At 36.6% G+C, this 20,071-nt stretch overlaps 1 protein-coding gene across 1 annotated transcript; it reads left to right on the forward strand.

Moving 5' to 3' along the window:
- The first annotated feature begins 2,690 nt into the window (after nt 1–2,690).
- Nucleotides 2,691–12,060, forward strand: LOC21391242. Its single transcript, XM_024169750.1, has 5 exons — nt 2,691–3,065; nt 3,172–3,265; nt 11,067–11,104; nt 11,213–11,348; nt 11,523–12,060. The coding sequence occupies exons 1-5, from the start codon at nt 2,733–2,735 to the stop codon at nt 11,933–11,935; spliced, it is 1,014 nt and encodes a 337-aa protein (XP_024025518.1). The 5' UTR covers nt 2,691–2,732; the 3' UTR covers nt 11,936–12,060.
- Nucleotides 12,061–20,071: the final 8,011 nt, after the last annotated feature.

Raw genomic sequence — 20,071 nt, forward strand, 5'->3', positions numbered from 1 at the left:
CATACCAGGGGATCAACTTGCGAATTGAATTTTATTTCAATGAATGAATCTATGTTCATATATGTTCAATAGACTATTAAATTTATTATATTCTTTGTTTTTTCTTTTTCAAGAGGAGACCAAACAATTTTTGAATTGGCCAAAATCAACCTGCGGGCAAAGTCAAATTGCAGTGACTCTTGTACATTTTTTTCCTCTTTTCTTTTCTTCTTTTGTAGGGGACGAGCTCACTAAATCTCGTGGTGGGTGGTTGCGACGCCGAGAATCCACCGGGGGAGAGGCTGTTATGACGGCGAGGACGGACGAAACCTCGAAACTAATCGCGGAGGGAGGCACAGCGACGCCGCAGAGGATGCGAAGGGGCCGCTGTGTTGTCAGAATCTGGCGACGAGGGTGCTATGACGCCTGGATCTGGTGGCGGAGAGGACAGATGCACCGCCGAGAATCAGGCGCGGTGGGGACTCGACGGTGAGTGGATGGGGGGATGGAAGACGACGTAGAAATCAATGTGAGAGATTGGGAGCTACGTTTTTTTATTTCCGTCATTTTTTCCCCTTTTCCTTATTTTTTCTCAACTCCGTTGATTTTACCGATTCGAGTTTAAAATTTAAATTTTATTATAATAAAAAACTCTTAAAAATAATTATATTTAATTTTTTTATTACAGTAAAAAATTATTACATAAAATCACATTTTAACTTAAGTTAAAATTTTAAATCAACGAACTAAACGACCCTTATTTTAATTTTTATTAATTTTTTTATTAATTCCCAAATCATCAAATGGACCTGGCCCTTCTTAAAGTGTCACGTGCTAGTCATGTATAAAATATCCGTCCCTTTTAACACCGTTTTTAATTAGATTGGTTATGCAATAAATTTTAAAATTTTAAAAGTTAATTATAAAGATTTTTAACTTAAGAATCAATCTACTAAATAGGCAAAGTTTAGGAGGATTCTATGCAAACAAAAAACAAAAAAAAAATAACTAAAAAAGGAGTTGGCTTGTCCAAAACAACGTTTAGTTTTCCTATAGTCAGGCCTTGTTTACTTCACGGATTTGAGTTTTCAATTTGAGTTGAGATGTGATATTTTTTTAGAACTTTTCACTGTAGCAAAAAAAGTTAGATGTGACATTTTTTAGAGATTTTTACTGTAGAAACTTAGAACTGAAAACTCGAACCGGTGAAATGAACGAGCCCTTTGATTGTCGATATTTACAAAAGGTATTTTGGGACATCTACCCTTGAACTTTTCATAATTTACAAGTTAGCCCTTATATTCTTAGTTTTGTCAAATTATTCTAAATTTACAAAAATGTTGCAGGGTCAACCAAACTAAGGCAAATTGTTAAAATTTAGAGAAAACATCCCTGTACATGTTATATGAATTTGTTTGAGGGAAAAATTGGAAATTTTGATGATAATAGAAGCACGTCATGTCATGTAAATAAAGATGTTTTCTTATAAGTTGTAATATGATGAAGATTTATCACGAAGGTAGTATCCTAGTGGATAGTGCCCTTTAGTCCGAAGTGGATTGATAAATGTCTGAGGTTTGGGTCCCACGCCAAAAAGTTGAGACTATTTTAACGTTGAAGTGACGCGCTTGTCACTTGTTACAAGTATCTATGGTTCAATACATATATTATTCAACACATGAGATATCTGGGTTAGCGATCAAAGGAGTAGCTATGACTAGTAGTTGTTCCCACATCTTTTTAAGTCAAAAGGACATCATTCAATAATTTATTAGCACTTTATAACAATATTATATTCAAAGATTAATGTATTATAATTAAAAATTTAAGTAGCATCTCATTAATTTTAGGGTTGTTCATGGAACTAATCTGGTCTTAAACCGTTAAGTTTTCAGACCAGATCATTATTAACAGTTTTAAGAAATTCAGACCGGACTAGACTATTTGTAAGATGGGATCGGATCAAATCAGACTGTTTGCAAATGTTCTGATTTGGTTAAATTGTAATTTAGACCGATATTGTAATTTTTTTTAAAAAAATAACAAAATAATATGTTACATAATACATATTATCCTTTAAAATTAGCACTCTAAAAGTTACATACAACAATAATATGTAGGTCAAAACAAAAGTCTATAACTATTAAACAAAACTAAGTAGTTTTACTCAAAATGCTCAAAAGTTTTTATATTTATTGTTTCTTATTTTTTAAATATATCCTTAATGGATTGATCCGGTCTGAACCGTTAGAGAAAGTTAAAAATCCAATTGGATTATTAAAAAAATGGTATGGTCTAATTTTTAACAGTTTATTAACAATATTGACATGAAACGGGGTCAGCGATTTTAAAAATCATAAATCTGTGAACAACCCTAACTAATTTACTCAAAATTACGTTTGATTGGAGGATTCAAATCATGATTCGAATCATAATTTATAATTTATTATAATATTTTTTCTCATTAAAAAATACACATAAATTAAAAATAATTTTAATCACATAATTTTAATCCACGAACCAAACATCTTTAAAACATCAAAACTCTTACCTGAGTGGTTTTAGGCACAACTAGTGGTAATCACATGCGACTCCCTCATGAAAAGTAGAGTTCAAATTAAAGCGTACGAAAGGACTGATTAGTCCTCCCCAGAAAGGCCAAAATTACCGAAAGACCACTATCTCGTCAAATCCACTCGACAGGTATTTCGTGGTGAGAGCTGAGACGCAAGTTGAGAAAGCAGAAACGAGAGATGAGCTCCATCATGGCAGCCTCTCAAGCTCTGCTCTGCAACAATCGTTCCTTCCTTCGGAAGAAACCCGTTATTCATCGCTCGAGAAATCAGATAACCCATCTCTCTCCTTCATTCGTCAAGACATTGCCTTCAAAATCCTTCGAGACCACGAAATCGAAATTGGAGTTTCCGTTTGGATTCAGCGATAAGCTCACATGCCGCGCCTCTCCACAGAAACCTAGCGCCTCCATGGAAGAGTTGGATGATGATTTACGGAGAGCGACTCAAGCGTTGCTTTGGGTCGCAGAAGGAGTCTACATTTTCTGGCTTTTTCTTCTCCCTTATGCCCCTGTAATTAAAATATTCCTTTTTTGCCTTTTTCTGTTTTTCTTCTTTCTTATTTTTCTGATGTTCATAGTATTGCATTTTTTTCTATAAAAAAAAAATTAATAATCAGGGAGATCCTGTGTGGGCAATCAGTGCGGAGACAGTGAATTCGCTTGTGGGTCTTTCTCTCAATTTCTTCTTTATATTGCCTCTCATGAATGCTGGTAAGTTTGTTCAAATTTCTGTTGTTGTATATGTTCAATAAAATACTCTGTTGTGTTCATTATGTGTCTTGTTAATATTTTCTAGTCTGTTTAGGATATTAGTTTACTTGAGTCCAGACCATTTTTTTATTCTATTGATTCTTGACCTTAACTTTTGGTGTACTTGTCGTCAGTAGAAGATATAAAAGTGTTATGGATAGTGTACACTCCGCTTTAGTTAACATTATTTGGTTGCAGCACACTCAATGGCTTATTTAGGAGTGTAACATATTGTAATAGTAGAACCTTGGTTGTCCCACTTCCCGGTATATACATTTATATAACACTTTTATATCTTCTATATATACATACATACATACATACATACATTTTTTTTTTTTTTCTTTTGGGGAACTTGGAGGTGGGGTGATGTAGGGTCTGAGTAGAGAAAAAAAGAGAGAAGAAGAAGAAAAGGAAGAAGACAGGAAAAAGAAGAATTAAGGTAGAATAAGAGGAGAATTTAGAGAGAGAAAGGGAAGAACTTTAGAGAGAGGAAAACTGAATACTTGTAATATCAATCAATAAGTTCTCCAAAAACAATGAACAATACTAGGCCTATTTATAGATAAGCAATTCAAACACTAATAGGAAACTAAACGCAATTAGGAAACTAAATACAATTGGGAAACAAAACATAATAGGAAACTAACTTAGGAAAATATACTAGTTACCAAAAACTAAATATAATAAAAGAAAGAAAATAAAATAATATCCTAGTTTCTATATTTGCGCCTGACATAATAACGGAAACTAGTATTGTGATCTCCATCATTTCCTCCCTGTTGAAAAGAACTCGACTCCGACGACTTAGATTGCAAGTAGTTGTCCAAGATGGTAGGAGCACGTTGACGGAACTCTTCTTCAGTTATCCAAGTATCATCAGTCGAATGACGATCTTTCCAACGAACAAGAGAGCAACGACAACCACCAATAGGTGAAGTAACAAACTCATTGTCAAGAGCATCAAGAATAACCTCAGGAGGATCTAAAGGAGCAGAAGGAGCACGAGCAACTGGTGCAGAATATGTACCTACAAAAATAGAAGAAGGTAAAACTGGAGACTCGAAAGTACCTCGGTAAGGGAACAAATCTGCAACATTGAAAAATGGACTAATAGACATATTTGATGGCAAATCGATTAAATAAGCATTAGATCTAAGTCTACGAAGGATAGGAAAAGAGCCAATAGTTTGTGCATCTAACTTTTTAACAGCATGTTTTGGATAACGTTTAGGATTAATGCGAACCATGACATAATCACCTTCATTAGATTCTTTATGCCTACGATGTGCGTCAGCAGCAAGTTTATATTTATCATTACTCAAAATAAATTTTCGTCTAATCTCAGCATGCAAAGTATGGATGTGATCAGCAAAATCTTGGGCGTAATCAGAACAACGGTAATCAATAGGCAAAGGAATAAGGTCAACAGGTTGACGTAAAAGGAGGCCATAGACAATCTCAAAAGGACTTTTACCTGTGGATCTTTCTTTCTCAAAAGACTTATGGGTCAAAATTTGGAGTCTTTGGGCCGTGGGTTTCCTAGAAAATGGTTTAGCTACAGGACAGGGTCGTGAAACGGGTTTGACAGGACGCAAAAGAATGGTCTTCTTACAACACGTGAACTTATAGGTATTATTACGACCATAATGTTGTACAGTGATACGCCCACTCCTCTGCCCATGGACCTGGTTCACGAACAACCTGCAGAACCTGTTGAAGAGCCCACAGACGAAGCCAAGAAGGAAGCCCAGCTTGGGAGGCCCAAACGCATCATCAAGAAACTAGAGTGGCTAAACGACTATGTGAGTTGAGGGTGACTGAAGTCGTTTGTAGAGTTTGAGGTCGTTTTCGGATAGTGGTTGAATTTACTGACTATGGTTGTTAATTTAGAGTTTTCCTTGATTTGAATTTTCTATTGTAACGTCCCAGCCTTGGAGTCCTTAGTTGGTTAGGCGATCTCCCGAAGTTGTCGCTTGGCTCATGCCATTTAAGCTTTGATTGTAAGAGAGATGGTTATCGAAGAAATAAAACAAAATTTTCTTTCCTTCCTAAATTGCTTTCTTCCCTTCCATGTTTCTTCTTCTTGGAGTATACACCTGCTTGAAAGGTGCCTTAGCAGATATCGTATCATTGGTGCTTTCATCGTCGTTCTCCCTCTTCCATGGCTTCTTCTGACAGTTCCCTGATCTCTCAGCAGCAGCTCGAAGCTCTATCTGATTCTGTCCACAACACCTTACAGCAATTCATGCTCGAAGTCGATTCCAATGATGGTCTTGGGGCTGTTCTCATGCAGCAAGGCCACCCCATCGCCTTTTTCAGTCGGAAATTGGGTCCCCATTTGCGAGCGTCCTCAGTTTACATCAAAGAGTTGCATGCCATCACGGAGGCTGTTCTTAAAGGGAGGCAATATTTGTTGGGCCAGTTTTTTGTGATTCGAACCGATCATAAGAGCATCAAAGAGCTTTTACAGCAGGTTATTCAGATACCGGATCAGCCAGCTTATGTTCGAAAACTTCTGGGGTTCCACTTTCGTATTGAGTACAAGCCCGGAAGCTCCAATCGCGCTGCTGATGCGCTTTCTCAGGTGCCAGCAGAGTGGGATGACCTGACGGATGGCTCTTTATCATGCTTTCTTGCTCTGGTTTCTAGCCCGGTTTACCACCTGCTGGATAAGTTGCAACATGAAAACCTCACAGAGCCATTTTTGCAAGCTCTCCATACCAAACACCACTTCTACCTGCATCCTACTCAGTGGTTCGGGGCCTCCTTCTCTTTCGTGGGCGTTATGTCATCAGTCCAACGTCGACCCTCCGTGAGTTGCTCCTCTAAGAGTTCCATGACACCCCTAGTGGTGGGCACGTGTGAATCAAACGTACCCTCGTTCGCTTGTCAGCCAATTTTTACTAGCCCAAGATGCGCCAAACGGTAGTCAACCACATTTGCCAACTGTCTCCTCTGTCAGCAGGTGAAATACTCCACCCAGGCTCCTGCTGGGTTGTTGCAACCCTTTCCAATTCCAGAGGCTGTGTGGGAGGACGTGACCATGGACTTCATCACCGGTCTTCCTCCGTCAAAGGGGCTTTCTGTCATTATGGTGGTGGTGGATCGCTTGTCTAAATCAGCGCATTTTGGCCCTTTACCTACTGCCTTCACCGCAAGCAAAGTGGCCACTTTATTTGTGGACTTGGTGGTGCGTCATCATGGGTTTCCTCGCTCTATCGTGTCGGATCATGATCCGGTTTTCCTGAGCACTTTCTGGCAGCAGCTATTTCAGTTGAGTGGCACACAATTGTCTATGAGCAGTGCTTACCATCCTCAAACGGACAGGCAATCCGAGGTTGTCAATCGTGGATTGGAGCAGTACTTGAGGGCCTTTACCCAAGAGAAACCAAGCACTTGGGTCTCTCTTCTGAGATGGATCGAGTTCCATTACAATACCAGCTATCACAGCAGCCTCAAGATGTCGCCCTTCCAAGCTCTCTATGGCCGAGCTCCTCCAACTATTCCACAGTATACGAGGGGCTCTACTTCAATCCAAGCTCTTGATGAGGCGCTGACTACTCGGGACGACCTGCTTCGGAGACTTCGGGCTAACTTGCTTGCAGCCCAGAACCGTATGGTTCTCAATGCCAATGCTCACCGTCGTGAGTTATCTTTGGCAATAGGAGACATGGTGTTGGTTCGATTACAACCTTATCGTCAGTTGTCTGTTGCTCTGGGTCGTCACCATAAGCTTTGCAAACGTTTCTATGGACCTTTCCCGGTTCTAGAACGGGTGGGACAGGTTGCTTATCGAGTGGGGTTACCAAATGGGAGTCGTATCCACCTGGTGTTTCACATTTCAGTCCTCAAGTTGTTCCGTGGCAAGGCGGTTGTCCAGAAACATGACCTGCCGCCAGGGAGCTGGGACAACAAGCCCGTTGAGGCTCCGGGTGCCATTTGCGCCACTCAGACAGTGCTCACTCAGGGCGTGCCGCAGCGACAAGTTCTGGTTCAATGGCAAGGAGGTACCCCGGAGGAAGCTACCTGGGAGCCCTTTGAAGCATTCTACAACGCTTACTCGTCCCTCCACCTTGAGGACAAGGTGGATTTCGAAGGGGAGGGAACTGATACGCCCACTCCTCTGCCCATGGACCTGGTTCACGAACAACCTGCAGAACCTGTTGAAGAGCCCACAGACGAAGCCAAGAAGGAAACCCAGCTTGGGAGGCCCAAACGCATCATCAAGAAACCAGAGTGACTAAACAACTATGTGAGTTGAGGGTGACTGAAGTCGTTTGCAGAGTTTGAGGTCGTTTTCGGATAGTGGTTGAATTTACTGACTATGGTTGTTAATTTAGAGTTTTCCTTGATTTGAATTTTCTGTTGTAACGTCCCAGCCTTGGAGTCCTTAGTTGGTTAGGCGATCTCCTGAAGTTCTCGCTTGGCTCATGCCATTTAAGCTTTGGTTGTAAGAGAGATGATTATCGAAGAAATAAAACAAAATTGTCTTTCCTTCCTAAATTGCTTTCTTCCCATCCCCGTTTCTTCTTCTTGGAGTATACACCTGCTCGAAAGGTGCCTTAGCAGATATCGTATCATACAGCATTATCATATATAACCATGGGCGACCTAAAAGAAGGTGGGACACATTCATAGGTAAAACCTAACAGTAGATATACTCAGAATATGGTCCAATCTTGAGACTGGACATCGTTCTCTAACAGGTAAGAAAGTCTTATCTACCCAGGCTACCCTAAATAGATGAGGATGTGGCTCTAACTTAAGACCAAATTTTTCAACAGCAGACTTAGAAATTACATTCATTGAACTACCTCCATCTATGACTAGCTTACATGTTTTCCCAATAACAGGAACAAAAGTGTGAAAATGCTAGTGCGTTTCCAAGAATCACTATCATCAGGGGTGGATAAAATGCATCTCTTGACAGAAAGATAATCCTCATCAAAGGGAAAGTCGTCGTCATACAGCACAGAAGGGTCCTCCTCATAATCAGGCTCTATGTGATCAACTATGAAAAGGTCATTATTATCCTCTAATGGGGTGTCATCCTCATGATCAAGAACTAAAGTGCGGTGTGGACAACGGGAAACTATTTGACCCTTAGCATGACAGTGGTGACACTCAATCTGGGACGAAAAAGTGCGAGAACTAGATGGAGTAGCAAGCGTATTCTTAGCCGGATTGGTGGAAGGAGCACTAGAACCTGAGGGTGGTTGATTGGTAGAAGGCTGTGTACTAGTGTTAGGCCCAACAAGAGTGGAAGGTTGTTGGAACGAATATCCATAGGGTTTGAAGGACGGCTAAGAGTATAGCGAAGGTACCTCTCATAATCTAAGGCTTTTGATTAGCAGAGTCTATGTTAAAAAGGTTGTGGAATTGAACTTCACGCCTAATGTCTGCTCTTAAACCATTTACAAATCTAGTAACTAGAACTCGTTGTTCGTCATCAACTTGACAACGCAACATTAAGTCCTCAAACTTCGACATATAATCATGAACAGTGGAAGTATTTTGTCTGAGATTGTGGAACTGTGATAAAAGATCGCTCATGTAGTATGGTGAGACATACTTGTTTCTCAAAATATCTCTCATGTCATCCCACGACAAAACTGGTGTACGGCGTCTAAGCTCAACATCTCTCATGACCATTTTCTAAAAACATTTGGCCGTATTTGGAATTGATCCTGTTTTTATTTCACGTTTTTCGAGAAAGAAAAAATGAAAACGTTTCCGAAACGGCGTTTGGTGCAATAAAGACAAAAAACAGAAATGAAAACGATGAGAGAAAAATGAAAAACGACTTTTAGTCGTTTTTCATTTTTTGTTTTCGCTTTCTCCTCTCTCAAGCAGAGAGAGAGAAAGAGACATTAATGAGTTTTTTTACACTGAAAATAATCTCTTGATAAAACTACCAAACGCATTTTTAAAAATGATTTATGTCTGATATTAAAAACGTTTTCATTTTCATTTTTATACAAAAAATAAAATCATTTTGGAACGAGTTCCAAACGCGTCCTTGGCACTACCCACTAACTTAATTCTAGCCATACTAAGACGTTGGTCATCAGTCAAGCGGTACCAATCAAAATACTAATCCATCCTATCCAACCAATCTAAAAAGACCGTCGAATCTTGTTAGCAGATAAGATCTTTTAGAGATAGGTTGAATAAGTCAAATAGTTATCTTTATTATTTTGTTTATTATTTCCAGTTATTTGGATTAGGAATTATCAATTAGTATTTGAATTCAAATAGGATAGATTATCTTAGAGAAGATAATGGACTCGGTATTCAAGCCCTAGTCTATTTAAGTGAACTTTCTTTCGATTAACAAAGTAAGGCAGATTTATTTAAACTGCGTTCATGGTATCAGAGCCTTGAACTCTGAATATTTCAATGGCAAAACAGCCATGATGGGGCCCTCACGTGGAGATGATTCCAAATCAGAAAACTCTGATAAAACGCACGCCGATCAGTCCGTCACACGTTTCAAGGTGGAGACAATAACTCTCCAAATTACGGCTCACAAACTCAATGGAAAAAATTATCTTCAATGGTCTCAATCAATAAAAATTGTGATCTGTGGCAGGAGAAAATTCGAATACATCACTGGTGAAGCTAAAGCTCTAGCACCGACCGACTCTACATACAAAAAGTGATTTGCCGAAAACTTGATTGTACACGCATGGCTTATCAACTCCATGGAACCCATGATCAGCCGCCGATATCTCTTTCTTTCTACTGCTAAAGACGTATGGGATACTACAAAAAAAACATATTCCGATCTTGGCAATGCCTCACAGGTTTTCGAAATTCGCACAAAACATAATAGGCAACTAACTTAAGAAAATATACTAGTAACCAAAAACTAAATATAATAAAAGGAAGAAAATAAAATAATATCCTAGTTTCTATATTTGCGCCTGACATAATAACAGAAATTAGTATTGTGATCTCCATCATGGGGGATTCGAACTCTTTACCTTATAGTGGAGTGAGGTTGTCTACAACCCCACTTCCAGACTTGTTTTGATGTTACCTTTGTTTTTGTTATTTTGGCTAAGCTAATCACAATTTTCTATACTTTTATTGTTTCTGAACAAATTTCTGGCTCAAATGTATCATGTACACTTCTTGCTTTTGAAAGAAGAAGATTTTAATGCTACCTCATTATAACATAGTGCATTGTAAATTCCATGCGTCATGGACACGGGGTTGTCTCTGGTTATTTATAGGGAAAAGATGTTTCGGTGAGTTGGAAACCTATGGAAAATCGGATCGAGGGCCTGTCTGGCATTGTTTCCTTATAGTTGTTTTCGGCTTTTTGGGTCCAAAACTTGCTTTTAAATGTGTTCAAAATAGCTTTTAGCAAAGTTGTAACTTAAGAAAAACAACTCTTTTAAGAAGATTTTGAAACTTGTACAAGAGCTTTAATGAGATTTTATAAAATTCATTCTAACAGTTCTATTTATTTGGATATCCTTTTGTCTCATTAAGCTCTTTTAAAATTGTAGCTGCAAACGCTAACTGAAAAATTATAGTTTAAATTCCTCTTCTTCTATTGCCCAAGAACATAAGCAAAAGCAAATGCCAAATAGGCTTCTGAGTGTCATGTTCATATTGAAAGTCTTATCTAATTTTTGTATATCGAGCAGTGGATTGTATTTTCCTCTGGTTTTTCTAGTTCGTTGTCATTCTGATTCTTTGAGCAAGTTCTTGTCATGTGATATCTGCATTTACCTTCTTGGCAGAGTAGTCGGCATTTATGTGCTTGAAGCCCCAGTTCTACACCCGGTATGGATTATTTTGTGAAACTATATTTGGTTAGTACTTTGTGATTTACCAAATTGTTTATTAATCCAAAGATTTATTTCTAATAATGCTTAATTTTCCTTTAATAAGATGTCTGAAGGACTTTTCAACTTTGTCATTGGGTGGACATTCATGTTTGCTCCTTTGCTGTTCACGGATCGCCGGAGGGACAGATACAAGGGCTCTCTAGACGTTTTGTGGGGCCTGCAGATGTTCCTCACAAACAGTATGTTCCTTGGCAACTCTCATGACTGATGAGCATTTGGATTTGCTTGGTCATGTAGAGCTTAACTAAAATATTTGTGGGAAAATTTCTCTTCACTCGATTTGTTACATGAATGTTGTGTTAAAATTCCATTCAAATGGAGTTCATTGACACTTTTATATTATGTGTCACCAGCATTTTTGATACCTTACATGGCAATCCGACTAAATAAGACTGACTCAAACTACACTCAGAGAAAGCGCTCGCAGCTGGAGTCTGTGATGACCAAAGGCGCGTCGGTTGTCGGACTTAGTGGTGGAGTTGTGTGTCTAATATCTGTTCTATGGGCACTCTTCGGCCGAATGGATGGCAATTTTGGTGGAATTGTAGAGAGATTTGAGGTTTTGATCAGTTATCTCGGATCAGAGAGGCTTGCATATGCATTCATTTGGGATATTGGTTTTTACATTGTTTTCCAGCCTTGGTTAATAGGTGACAACCTTCAAAACGTTGAGCAAAGGAAGGTCGGTATGGTAAAATTCCTTGGATTTTTCCCTGTGGTTGGCTTAATTGCTTACCTTGTCTGTTTGACTCATGATGAACTGTAGCTACGGATGTGTGTGTGTGTGTGTCGAAGGACTATTTTGAGCCTCTTTCATTCATTATAATATGCTTGTATGATCCAAACAAATTTTTTGAGACACATGATCTACATGTCCCTATGACCAAAAGACATTATTTTATGCATATCATACAATGAATGTGACTAAGTGTTAATTTCATATTTGGCCCCTGAAGAATAGGAACTATCTTATTTTAGCCTCTATAACTCAAAATGGCACAAAATTTTCCCTGGACTTATTATATGTTACAACTTTGATATTTCCGTCAATGGAACGTTGAGTTTTTAACGGTTTAGGTGAGGATAACTGCTTGGCAAAGGGAACAAAAGTCTTCTCCCATTTAGCATAAGCATGTTCATGCTTTTTATGTTGGACTTGGTAAGGTCCGCTGTTTATCTTTGTGGTATTGTGCTAACCAACAAGTCCTTGCACGTTGACTTATCCTGGTAAGTTGACCAATGCACTTATGCATCGTGTCGTGCCACTTGCTTCGTTGTGCTAGCCCATTTGAGCTCATGTTGGCTCTGAAAAATTAGTTGTTGACAGGAGTAACGACGTGATTTATGAGGAACATATCTCTAATTTTCTCTTTTATTATCTAGAAGTTTTTATCCTTAGTCAACTTAATTAGGGTAAGTTATTAACTTCCTATTGAGACGACTCTTGCGAACTGCAATTGCTACTTAGATAACGTACAAGGCATTTCGATGGTTAGTGTCGAATGTGAAATTTTATTGTACATTTTTTTTTTTAAAGTGATATTGTACGTGTTTTTTCAGTGGCGAAAAAGATATTGATGTGTATAGTCAAGAAAAATACTTTGATAAGTGATGTTGACCGGAGTTCCAAAAAAAAATGACGTAATCCCATGTATGAAACTATTGTAAATCGAAAAAACATAGGCCCTGTTCATTTCGCTAATTCGAGTTTAGAATTCGAGTTTTGCTACAGTAAAAAGCTCTCACAAACAATCACATATAACTTTTTTGCTACAGTAAAAAGCTCTCATATAAAATCACATCTCAACTCGAATTAAAAACTCAAATTAGCGAACTAAACGGGCTCATAAAAAGAACGAGTGTTATGTACGTTATTGAACATTGTTGGACTTTTTAGAAGGTGGGGCAAGTAATTGTCAAAAAGGACAATTCTAAAAAATATCTTATCTAATGGAGTTCCTTTTATTTTTATCTTTTAATATTAGTCTATATATTTTTATCTTTTAAATTAGACTAGTCAAGTGGTAAAGTTCACTTTATTTAGAAGGAGTCTAAAAATTAGCTATAGATCGGATGGAAAGTTTTGAAGTAAGATTTATCAACAAGTTCCCAATCATAATTGGGATGAACATTTGCTATTTTTCAATCACAAACATCTATATAGTTGAAAATAAAACATCTAAAATCAGAAATTAAGCATGCATAATGAAAATAAAATATTTAAATCCATAGGACATAAAATACTTATAAACATGTCGACGTAAAACAGTAAACATAATGTTGACGGTGAAATTTTACCAATAAGATTACGCCAGATTACCACTCGGTAGTCAGTCGGGTTATCGGTAAAAACTAGTTATATTATCGGGAAGTGCAACCGGTTGTACTTATCTTCAAGGTATTTTGAAGTGGTATGGATCTGTCGTTAAACAAAAAGAACACACGAGGTTATAGTGGTTCACCCTATAATAAAAGAGCTACATCCACTTGTTATTGTATTTTCCTTTCTTTCTTCCTTCAAAGGTTACAGAATCAGCCTCTCTCTTCTCTCTGGGGCCTTGCCCTTTTTATATCTCACAGATTACATATGGGGCGGACTGTGACATGGGGTTCTCTGATGGTTTCTTTCGAGTAGCCTATTATCCTACATGCCTAGACCGTAACCTCTAGTACTGGAACTTTGGACGGGCCACTTGCGACTGCCCGAAAATACTGAGTTTTTGTCCGATGCCTGGCCCGACCCACTTGAAATTTTTGGGCCGCCCGCTCGAGCCCGAGAAAGCCTGTGGACGGGCCGCGGGCCTGTATTTGGCTACCTGAGCCTGGCCGGGCAGCCCGAGCCTGCCCGAATGCCGGAAACTTTTTTTTATATTTTTATATTTTTATAATTATTAAGTTATTTTGTGTTAAATTATACAAAAACTAAAATCAACATTCAATACACATTATTAACACAATTTAATAAATTAATTTTATATATTAATTTTTAAATTGGTAATTCATGATTGACTCGTTAAAAACCTTACCAAGAAAAATCCAATTGGGATAAAAAATTTGTTAAGGAAAAAAGAGTGCAATCATTTTGTGACGAATTATAAATTTTACAAACTTACAAAGTTATACAATTACAATGTCAAAAGCAAACACATATTTACAAATTACAAATTACAAATTTACAATTTAATTTGAAGCTGAAGGTTCGTCTTCAAAATTAAATGTTAATCTATTAAATTCATCGATCCATTCTTAACTGCCATCGAAATTGTACCCTGTAGACGTTGATCGGCATGATCCCAATCCTTAAGGTAGACCAAGGCTTCAACAATATCCCTTTGCAATGTGTTTCGGCGTTCCTCAAGTATTGTTCTGTCGTACTGAAGGCTTGTGCGGATGAAACAGTGGAGACTGGGATCGAAAATATATCCATTGCCAATTGAGTTAGGATTTGCCAAGTTAATGCCCATGTCTTCCACCATTGAACTAAGTCAAACGATTCTCTAATATCGTCGACTACTAAGCTCTCACTGGGGTACGCCATAAGCTCGTTGAAGCTGCTGCCGCTGCTGCCACCTGTTGATGAAGATCAACTCCCAGCTTCTGTTTGAGTTGTCTTCTTCTTCTTCTTCAACCCGAAAACATTCAAGAATGAATGTGGGTTTTTATCTTGTTGTTGCGGTTCATGTACTCTAGAGTTTGTGCTTCTAAACTTATTCTCATATTTACTATAGATCGAATATATTTTTGCCTTTATTGTTGGAAATTGGTCCGAACAATTGATGCCTAAAAATTCACCTAAGTTTTCTAAACTACTTTCTAAACTGTCTAATTTTAATCTATGATAAAAAATAGTACATAAACCATACAACAAAGGTAACTTAGATCAATATTTTTTAAATTCTTTTCTATAGAATGGATAGGAACTCATAAGATTGGGTCCTCCCTATATTCACTAAATAAAATACTAATTCTTAAAAGTTCACCTAAAGTTAAAGGTGATGTTGGGTAATATGTTTCACTAAGTTTTAAAGTAACTTCATGAAACCTACCTAAAAATTGATACAAAACTTTGGCAATCTATCAATCATATGCGTCTATATGTCCTACTCCTAATTTTACACACATATAGTTTGTTATAACATCGTTATAGGGGATGCATTGTTGAAGCATTATATAAATTGAGTTCCATCTTACAAGCATATCTAACGCTAGTGCTCTAAGAGGTATATTTAATGCTTGTAAGAACCTAAACCGATCTTCTTGTCTTTGGTTACTACCTTGAATCTATGCAAGACTATCTCTACTTCTTTTAATGTAAGTACTAAGTTCTTTTAAACCGGATTTAACTATTAAATTTATTATGTGACATGCACAATGTTGGTGGAAAACAGTACCGTTACCGAATAAACTTAAATCATTTTCAAAGAACTCAATTACTTTTGTATTGGCACTAGCATTATCTAATATTATAGCCATTACTTTATCTCTTAATCTAAATTCATCAATCACATTTAAAATTGTATTATATATTAAATCCACGCTATGTGATCCTAGAACACATTTAAAACTTAATATTCTCTTATCTAAATCGAATTCTTTAAAGTAATGTCCGGTTACAGCTAAATAATTTTTTTTGGCAACGGCAGACCAAATATTTGTCGTTAACACAACGCACCAGTTAGTCGAGTGTAAAAGGTTTATTACTGCTTCTTTTTCTTTTTTAAATAATTTTAATAAATCTTTCCTAAGAGTAGTTTTTGAAGTGAATTGTGCATTAAGATTATGTACAACCTTAATATATCGTTGCCAATTAGGATGCTCTACAAAACTAAGTGGTCGATCTAATGCAGCTATCATTCGTGTAACTTCCATACGATCTACTTGCGGATCGTATTTCCAAGTGGTTAGACCACCAGTTGCGCAATCAAAAGATAATTGTGTTTGATGGAGTTTGGGTCCGCCGGACTGGCTAAGCTTTTGAAGACGCTTTTCGGAGTGTCTTCTCAAGTGTGTGGTGCCATGAATAATGCCACCTTATAATTTAGATAAACAATATTTACACTGAGCTATATGTTTAGTGTTACCTTCATTGTCAATCTCCTCAATTATGTCGAAGTGATCCCAAATTGTCGAGGTGCACTTACATTTCCTCCTGGAGGTTGCAACACTTGCATACGTAATCACACTTGCACTCGCCGCTTTTCCACACCCACCACCATTGCGACCACGACCTCCAGTACATCCACCAGAGCTCATATTAGTATATTCATGCGTAACAAATTCATTAGTGGCATCAACAGAAATACCACTATAACCAAAAGAATCCATTATAAAAAATTGTGATAGCATTAAGATAATGTGATAGTTTTTGAAAAAATTGTGATAGCATTAAGATAATGTGATAGTTTTTGAAAAAATTGTGATAGAGATTTGAGAGATTGAGAAAGATTGAGAGATATTAAGAGAAATTGAGAGAGACTGAGAGAAATTAAGAGGGATTGAGAGAGTTTGAGTGAGAAAAATGTGTGGGGGATGGGGGTATTTATAGGGAAATTTTTGGGTTAAAAAATTATTTTTTTCTCCCAAATTCGGATCCAATGGCTAGTTTTGTTTTCGGTGGGTCAGGTTCGGGTAAAAAATCGGGGAACTGTCTGTATAAGTTCCCTATTTAAATAATTTCTTCTTGTACATATTACTGTCTAATTTTTTTTAAAATCATGTTTCCCTTATAAAACGTTTCGTAAGCAAGTTTTTTTAAAAAAAAAAATTTTCGTTCCTTTTCCCTGTCTCTTTTCATTTTTTTTGTCTCCCTTTTTTCATTTTTATCCTATTATACTTTTTTTATATCTCTAAATGAGACCTTAATAAAGATGTTTTTCATTCTTACTTATAGAATCTCACGTGCACATGAGTGCGGTTTCCACTAGTATAATAAAAAGAGAGTTTAAGCCAACCTTAGCCCGCAAGTGTATTCAGTTCCATAAATACAAACTTAATCAAAAGCCTAGGACTTGGTTTGAATTTTTGAAAAATGTTGATTTTGAAATATTGGTTTGAGAAATTTGGCTTTGAGAGACAATTTTTTGGTTGGTCTGTTTCTCTAGAAAATTGTTGAACTCACCCTTAGAGAGTACGAGTTTAGATTTTTACCTTTGACTATTTATTAACACTCTTTTGACTAATATAGTTATTTAACTAAAAAGAGTATTAATTAAAAATTGGCGATAAAAATTTAGAGCCATATAATTTAAAGGGTATTTGTCGTCTTTTCTCTTATTTTTAAAATCTTATTTGGTTTTTTTTTTTTTAGAGTTTTCTATCTTTATTGGATTGGGTCATGCCCGTAATATTAAAGTTTGATGTCTAACCTTGTAGAGGTGCCGTTAAGATAGAGCATCACCAATGGTCATCTGCCCAACACCTTCTATAGTTCTACCCACTGCAAAGTGTTAACAGTCGTAGCGCTTCTCCGTTGCATACCTTCTCTTCAATGTGCCCCCTCCACCGTATGATAGCTCCAAACTATTGAGCGAGTCGTCATGATGCTCTATCGATGCACGACAAGTGTCACCACGGCCTCCTCATAAGCAGTAAGGGAGCCACATGCATGTGAGTGGAGGACACATCTCCCCATTTAATTTTCTAATTTTAATTTTTTTTGAAAACTTTTAATTTAGTTTTAGTTCTAATTTTTGTATAAAATTTTAATTGTACCTTCACTTTATAAGAAATTATAACAGTGTCCCAACTCGGTAATTTAGATATGCAATTATATCTCTATTTGATAAAAGTTTATCTCTAATTTCTTTTTTAGTGCCTCATTGAAAATATTTTTTTAGCTCCACCACTACTTAAAGGTGCAAATCCTCTGTTACTCAAGGTGTATGATCCTCCCCTCTATGTGAACACAATCTCCACGGGAATTGTTAGAGAGATTGTATTATGTCTCTTAATTACAAGATCACATAATCTTTGGCCTAAAACACAAGAAAAATGGCAAGGAAGCGCTGCAGCACATGTTTAATGCATTGCAGTGAGTTTGACAACACCATTTGGTGCTTTCAAGGCAGCGTTTGGCATTGCAGCGCCAGTTTTAGGCTTTACAGCTCCAGTCCAAGAAGGCAGGCGCGCTGCAACGCCTATTTTGGGCGCTGCAGCGCTCGACCAGTGTTGTAGGGGCGCTGCAGCGCTTGCATTGCACCCCGAATGGCTGCTCTCTGTCCAAAACTCCGCTGCATCGCCATTGTGTAGGCCTCTCGAGTCAGTTTTATGCTGCCCAAGCACTGCAGCGGGAAATAAGACTATATTGAAATCCAAAAAGGTCTGCCCGTTTCTAATTGTTAATCATGTAGTTCAGCATAATGTGGTTAGTAATTAGATACCCTTTTAAATACTAAAATTGAACATATAATTTGAATTTGTATAGTCTAATTAACAAAATATAATCTATTAACACAATTGAATCTATCAAATCTCTTAACTATACAATGAGAAGGGGAAAATATCTTTTACGGTTATAATGCTTGGAAATTTGTTCACGACGTTTTAAAGGGTTATTTGTTTTAAGACTTGACAACATTTCTTCTTTTTATTTTTTTATGATAATTAGAGTTGCACCATAAAGGTTCCTTTCTTTTTATGATACATGATAAATAATTCCTTAGTGGACGGAAGGAATGCCATTTTACGAAACTTGGTATTTAGACCCACCATATATGTGGAAGATTTGAGTCTAATTTATATATTAAAGTGTTACAAATGAATAATTAGGTTCTATAACTAGTACAGAGTCGAATTTACACTATAATTTCCTAGTAAATTAGAGGAATACTATCTTTAAAACGTTGGTATTAGAATACACCAATTTTTTGGATTTGAACCTAATTTTTATAGACAAAAATGATAGGGGCGAATATATAGACTTTACAAGTGATACTAGCTAATTTACACTATGATTCCCATGTAAATTATGTTGGGAACCATTTTTGAAGGGTGAAGTAGAGAAATACCACTTTTGTAGAGTTGGAATTCAAATATACTATTCTTTTTTTGAAAATTTGAAGCCTAATTTTAACATCCAACTTAATAACTAGACTTCAAAAGTAGTATACAACCTCATTTACACTTCTTAAAAACTCTAGTTATTTACCCTTACCACTATTATATATTAATTAAGCTCTAATCTTAAAAAGAAAAAAGAAAAAAAGAAAGGGGAGAAATACCACTTAAAAGTGTATAGGTTAAAATTTCTATCATTTAATCTTGATTAATAACTTTTTTAGTCAAATAACTACACTAGTAAAAGAGTATTAATCAAGAGTGAAAAGTAAAAAATCAGACTCATACACTCTTAAGAGTAAATTATGCAATTTTCTCGAAAGGGAAGGGGAAAACCATGGGTGCGTTTGGAATTAGTTCTAAAATGATTTTGTTTTTTGTATGAAACTGGAAATGAAAACGTTTTTAATCTTAGACAGACATCGTTTTTGAAAATGCGTTTGGGTGTTTTATTAAGAGATTATTTTCAGTTTAAGAAAAAACTAAAACTCCGTTTACTTATATAATTTTCACCCACTTGCCTTAAAAAAAAGGCATCTGCCCAAAGAAATAGAAACAAAAAATGAAAAACAACTTAATATTGTTTTTATTTTCTAAGTGATTTTACACTAAACTAAAAAATAAAATTGTTTTCGGTTTTCATACATTTTTTCCTCCAAACAAGTTTTTTCTCTCAATCTCATTTTTTTGTCTTGAAAAATGTGAAAAATAAAAATTGAAATTCCGTTCATTTTACTGATTCAAATTTAGAATTCAAATTTTATTATAGTAAAAAGCTCTAAAAAATAATCACATTTAATTTTTTTATTACAATAAAATTTTTTTATATAAAATCATGTACCAATTT

The sequence above is a fragment of the Morus notabilis genome, unplaced genomic scaffold (assembly GCF_000414095.1).
Source record: "Morus notabilis unplaced genomic scaffold, ASM41409v2 Scaffold349, whole genome shotgun sequence".
In the NCBI taxonomy this organism is placed as follows: Eukaryota; Viridiplantae; Streptophyta; class Magnoliopsida; order Rosales; family Moraceae; genus Morus; species Morus notabilis.